Source organism: Pipistrellus hanaki (genome assembly GCF_964339955.1).
Source record: "Pipistrellus hanaki genome assembly, chromosome: 16".
Classification (NCBI taxonomy): domain Eukaryota; kingdom Metazoa; phylum Chordata; class Mammalia; order Chiroptera; family Vespertilionidae; genus Pipistrellus; species Pipistrellus hanaki.
In genome coordinates this window covers 34,028,753-34,035,112 of record NC_140518.1, presented here as the reverse complement: position 1 = coordinate 34,035,112, position 6,360 = coordinate 34,028,753, and the positions used below count along the sequence as shown (strand labels likewise).

Sequence of the window (6,360 nt, the reverse complement as noted above, 5' to 3'; positions counted from 1 at the left end):
GTAGAATCCTGAGGAAGATGAAATAAAGTTATTTTTCTTAGCCACACTCAACACTACTCAGGCTTCAGTGTAGGCTGCAAGCATGACCAGGAGCAAAAGTGTTCCACAGTCCTTGTCTCCCATGGGTGGTTCCAGTTTGTGCCAAACAGCAGGGGTGAGTGGCCCACATTCCAACAGAAAGGTTAGAATAGGTCATCACAGAGCTTGAACCCTGGGGACAAACACCTTAGAAACCCTCTCGCCTCTTCTTCATTCTAGAAAATAACTCTGGAAACTATTCCTCTTGAGAAGCACTGTGTGCCCTCAGGGGACAGCTGTATATAATGAGCTTCAACAATTACTCTGACTGTGGCCAGAATAAAGACCTGTGGGAGTCAAGCTTCAGGAGGCTTTATAACCTGGTGAATAATTCCAAATTTCCTGTATGCTGTGACCACCTCAGTTCCTTAAGGAGGGAACTAGAATCCATACTGTCAGGCTCTATCCAGGACAGCCCCTCCGCTGCTCCATCCTAAAGTGGGGTTCGGAAACTTGGGGCTCTCTTTCCAAATCATCCCATCTTATCTCCTTTTCCACAGAATCAAAGGACCCACGCTCCAAGCCTACTCCTGGAACTTTCTCCAGCATGCCTGCTACCCAAGAGGAATACTAACAGGTGCTAGACAACTGGCTGTAGACTCCCCATTTGTGGAGAAGTAAAGTCTGCAGGACCAAGACTCTTTCTGACAGCATCTCAGGGGCTCCCCAGGTAGAGGCTGTGGGCATTGGAGAGCAGCATCTCTATGACGGTCACATCAAGGGATAGATAGCCAGTAAGTGCACTCTGTACATTACTTCCTTGAATCTCACAAACCCTCGAGAGGTGTGTGGAACTATTTTGTCACTTTTATCAGATGAAAAATGATTAACTGAATTGCCTAAAGTCACATAGAGTGATAGTTGCAAAATTAGGACTCAAATCTCAAACCCTGGCTCCAGAACTCATGTTCTCACAGTTGGATGGATAAAAGGAAGGAGAGAATGAGAAAGGAAGGGAGGGGGAGAGAGAAAGATTATTAGTCCTCCCTTGCTGAAAATGCTTCTCCTTAGGATTTGTCCAAGAAAACAGGATGAGGAAGGTCATCTCTTTCCACCTCCTGAAGTAATTGTGTGTGGAGGGATGGAAGGAGAGATGTGCATGCAAGCGTGTATGAATGCACTAACACTCACCCAAATGCATTATCTTAGAGAGGAACCACAACCTCCCCATCCCACCCCCCCTGCTGTTCCCACAGTCAAGGGTGTGCACTAATAGCCCTCTTCCGGAAATTGTGATTTCATTGTCAAAGCACTGACGAATGAGCTGAACAATCAGGGGGTCTCAGCACTCAGTGATTCCCCTCTGGCTTGTTTGCTGCCCCAGATGACAAGGAAATGCCCTGGGCTCTTCTGTCCCTTCCAAACCTTCCTCAGCATCATCACACTCAGTGAGGGGTATCTCACCTCACACTCTCCAGGAGAGAGAGGGGGGTTTTCAGCGGCTCAGCATTGGCTGGTGCTCTTACTCTGCCTCTAGCATTCAAGCTGATGCATCTCCTGGCTCTCCCCCTGCGGGCATGTGGTTCTTTGCCTCTTTCTTTAGGGTTTCTGCTGAAACCCTTCCTCCCTGGAATGACACTGTGACCCTTAACATCCTATACTGAGGATCTCTGTCCTCACTCCCTGTGCTCAGAAGCCTCTCTGTTCTGGCTCCTGTTCAGTCTCCGCATTGATTATACCAACTACAATACTTCTTTTCCAATGCTGTTCTTTCTTACACTTAGTTCTTTATCATTTTATTACCTGTGGTTGTCCTTGCACCAGATTATCTTTTAAAATAGTGTTTTACTGACCACTCATTTAACATATATGTCCAAATACCTATGCTTATTTATATTAAACCAAAGGTTGTATATTTCTATTACCAGTCTTGAAGTTCTTTTGTTAGAATTATTTGAGATTATCTAAAATTTTTCTTCCTGTTGTGAATGGGACATTTTTTTAATTATAATTTTTAATTTTATTGCTACTTAACAATAGGAGCTGCATTGCTTTTATTATTGATTTATATCCAAAAAACTCCCTGAATTTTATTAGCTTATCTAGTGATTGCCTTAAATTTTCATTGTAGACAATCATAATTTCTGTGAATTTGCTCTATTATGCTCTTTTCTTTTCAATTGCTACATGGAAAAAAAAAATGTAGTGCTCTTTTCCCAAATAGATCACCGTTTAAGTACTGTAAGCAGGGAGCTCAAGTTATGCTTCTACTTCCTATGGATCTGTGGCTACATTTCCTGTACCAAAGAGACACTAAAAACCTTAGACTCTGGCCCTCGGATTTTAATTCCTGGTTGAAAACGCTATTAGGGCAACCCAAGCAACAGCTGTTGCTTACAACCTTTGCTCTAGTTTTCTTTTTGTTTCTCATGCCTACACATTCCTTTTTTTTTAAACTTGGCCACAGGGTTGATTTTGATTTGATTGTTGGTTTATTTGTTTTCTTTTGTTTTGTTTTTACCATTTGTGTGTTATCTAGAATTTCTTTAATACAAACAAGGCATGTTTCAACAGCAGCTTAAACTGCCATATTACTGAGAGCCCTCCTTCAAAATCTTACCTAGTCATAATCTCTGAGTTTTCCAACCAATCCCAGCAGATAATTTACATGTATACAATAGAATTGGTGAGTTAATTAATTTTATATTTCATTAATTATGGAGTAGAAGTTCTTTAGAAAAGTTAGTGAATTACTTAGGATTCCTGGACCAGAGTAACAAATTGGTCATGAAATAAGTAATAGTTTAAATGGAACACAATTTATTTATCTCCCATGTTACAGTCCTAGCGGGTGTCTTCTTGGTGGGTGGTGGATCTGCAGGATGTGGAAAACTAGAGACACAGACTCTTTCCACCATGTGACACCACCCTCCCATTCAGCCTCCCGGCCATTTGTAAGCAACTGGCACAAGAGGAGAGAGAATTTGGAGGAAGTCCAGAACAGGAGCACAGGATGCATTGGCTAGAACTCAGTCACAAGTTGACACTTCAGTGCAAGGGAAGCTGGGAAGCATACTCTAGTTGAGTGACCAAGAAGTGCACAATTGAGGTTTGGCTGAGCAGCTAATAGTCTCTGCCACAAGTACGATCGTCACAAGTGCCAGAGACAAGAGGAAGGAATCTATAATCAAGCAGGGAATGGAACATTACAATATACATATTTGTGTTGTTTGTTTTTGTCAATCCTCATGAGTGGCAGAGAGAAGGAAAGACAGAGCAAAACATCGATGTGAGAGAAACACATTGCTTGATTACCCCTTGCATGAGCCCTGACCAGAGCCCAGGCTAGGGAGGAGTCTGCAGCTGTGGTACGTGACCTTGACCAAAATAGAACCTGGGACTCTTTGGTCCACAGACTGGCATTCTACCCACTAAACCAAACCAGCTAGGGTATTAGTACAATATTTTTAAGTAGAAAATTATGATAGTCTAAGTTAAAGCACTGAAACAATAGGTACAAAATTTGAACTATGTAGAAGTTATTTTATTTTATTTTTTCTCATTTGTAGGAGTTATTTTAAATGAAGAGTTACCAAGATCAGGTGTAGAAGCGAGGGATAACTGGATGACTGTTCCTTTGAGTACTTCACAGCTGTGGAGGCTATAAAATAAACTGAGGTATGAGTCAAGAAATATCAAGTGCAAATTTATTGGTGCATAAAATGAACAATATTCCACAATAATCTCTCTGGAGGAGATATAAATAAATAAGACATGGTTTTTCTCCTTTAAAAGGTTTGAAAACCAATTAGATTGGATATGCAGAGTATGGGGTTTGGTTTGATATGTTAACAGCATGACAAATGTGAAAATATAGGAAAGAGCTACTAGGTCTACAAGTCAAACCTATTCCTAAGAGTCTATAAAGGAGTAGCTGAAGCCACTATGGAGTTGCATGAGTCCTCAAAAAAAGTAAATTAAAACTAAATAAATAAATAAATAAATAAATAAATAAATAAAACAAAGCAAATGAGAGAAAAACATTTTGCTTATATATATTTAAGGTGTGGAAAAGAGATAAACTTTGATAATGGGAAACCTGAGAAAAATTTACTGGCTTGCTTTGCTAGCCCTTTTCCCAGTTGTCTTTCTGATATTTAAAATCTTTTAACACAAGTGTAGACAACTGATACCACCTGGACTCTGAGACCATTCTGATATTGTTCAGCGGAACGATTTCTAATTGTCTAGGATCCTCTTTGTATGGCACACATTGTACTCTAAGAGTTTTCTTCAACAACTCCCAAATGTTTTTCTTTTCTTATCATGCATAGCAAAATTAGTGTGTGAACATTGTTTTGCTGCGGAGAACAAAGACTATATCACTTGTGTTGAAAAATGGATAAAACAAAATGTAGTTTTCACATGTTCATAATTTTCCCATGAGACCTAACCAAGAAGCTAGTACATCCAATATGAAATTTGAATATATGTTAAACGATTAAGTCCAATGTGCTTGAGAGTTGGTACTGGAATGGGGGGGGGGGGGGATGGTCACTTTTGATTCACATTGCTAACTTTTTAGACAGAAATGTCAATGGCTATCTGACAATTATTCCAACAGATGTAGAGGAATCCACCCCCCTCCCCCCCAAGAATTGGTGTTTCTCTCAGGATGTAGTATACCCAAGCATAAACACAGGCAATTAAAGGTGGTGAGTAAAAAAGATATTATAACAGTAACTTCACTAATAATTCTGATTCTTCTCCCTTTCTTAATAAAAGAGACATGAGGGAAGATAATCAATCCTCTACCCTGGATTTTATCCTCCTGGGAGTTAGCGGAAAGCAAGAACAGGAACATTTCTTCTTCATCCTCTTCCTGCTCATTTACCCCATCACACTGACTGGAAACCTGCTCATCATCTTGGCCATTTGCTCCGACATTCGCCTTCACCACCCCATGTATTTTCTCCTTGCTAACCTCTCCTCTGTTGACATCTTCTTCTCTTCTGTAGCCATCCCGAAGATGCTAGCCAACCATCTCTTGAACACCAAAACCATCTCCTTTGGGGGATGCCTGACACAGATGTATTTCATGATTGCCCTGGCTAACACAGATAGCTATATCCTGGCTGCAATGGCATATGATCGTGCTGTGGCCATCAGCCGGCCACTTCATTACACAACGATTATGAGCTCACGAACTTGTGTCCTGCTAGTTGTTGGGTCTTGGGTGGTTGGAAATGTCAATGCCCTCCCCCATACTCTGCTCACAGCTCGCCTGTCCTTCTGTGGCAACCAGGAAGTGGCCAACTTCTACTGTGACATTGTACCTTTGCTCAAGCTGACCTGCTCTGACATCCACTTTAATGTGAAGATGATGTACCTCGGGGTTGGTGTTTTCTCTGTGCCATTGCTATGTATCATCATCTCCTATGTTTGGGTCTTTTCCACAGTCTTACTAGTGCATGCTCCATCCACCAAGGGTGTGCGCAAAGCCTTCTCCACCTGTGGTTCCCACCTCACTGTTGTTTCTTTGTATTATGGGACAGTCATGGGCATGTATTTCCGCCCTCTGACTAGCTACAGTCTGAAGGATGCTGTGATAACTGTGATGTACATGGCAGTGACCCCAATGTTAAATCCTTTCATCTACAGTCTGAGAAATCGGGACATGAAGGCTGCCCTGGGGAAACTGTTCAGCAAGAGAATCTCCCTGTGACCAACGTGAGGTCGTATTGGAGACTGTAGTCACCAATTAAAATGCACTTGGCCACCCATCCCCAGTGTCCTCACTCTCCAAGAAGCTATCTTTGCTCTTTCCAGCCGAAAATTATTCTTCTCCAATATTTGTAACAATTTATGGTTCATCGTATTGACATTGTCGCTTTTAACACACTGTAGTCCTTTGGCAGAGCTGCAGCACAGGAATACTGGGCTCAGGTCCAGCTGTTGTCTTGTCTCTCCGAGTGAAGTGGAAAAGCAAGAAGCTCAGCTTCCACATCCACATTTAGTAACATCTGCCTGCTGCTCTCACAGGATGTGAGTATAGTGAGGATTCCTTATTTAAAGGATATTAACCATTCATCAAATGGCCAATTTTTATTGCACTATTATGTTTAACCATCTCCGCTCGGCTTACCACCTTCTGAGAGCAAGTCTTAACACATCACTCTACCTTTCATAATCTTGGTCATAGAAACTATATCCAATAATTATTGGAGGAAAGTGGGATCAACAAATGGAAAATGTCAGCCTCTGAAATGTAATGTGCCAATGACCGGGCATAATCATCCTAGATGTTACTCACCCATCCAGGAAGTCTTTAAATACACTGCC

At 41.5% G+C, this 6,360-nt stretch overlaps 1 protein-coding gene across 1 annotated transcript; it reads left to right on the top strand.

The window, feature by feature from the left end:
* Nucleotides 1-4,807: 4,807 nt before the first annotated feature.
* LOC311610525 (olfactory receptor 1A1) lies at nt 4,808-5,743 on the top strand (the record flags this gene model as incomplete). Its single annotated transcript, XM_084861861.1, has 1 exon — nt 4,808-5,743. One exon carries the CDS (start codon nt 4,808-4,810, stop codon nt 5,741-5,743), a length of 936 nt encoding a protein of 311 aa, XP_084717987.1.
* Between the last annotated feature and the right edge of the window lie 617 nt (nt 5,744-6,360).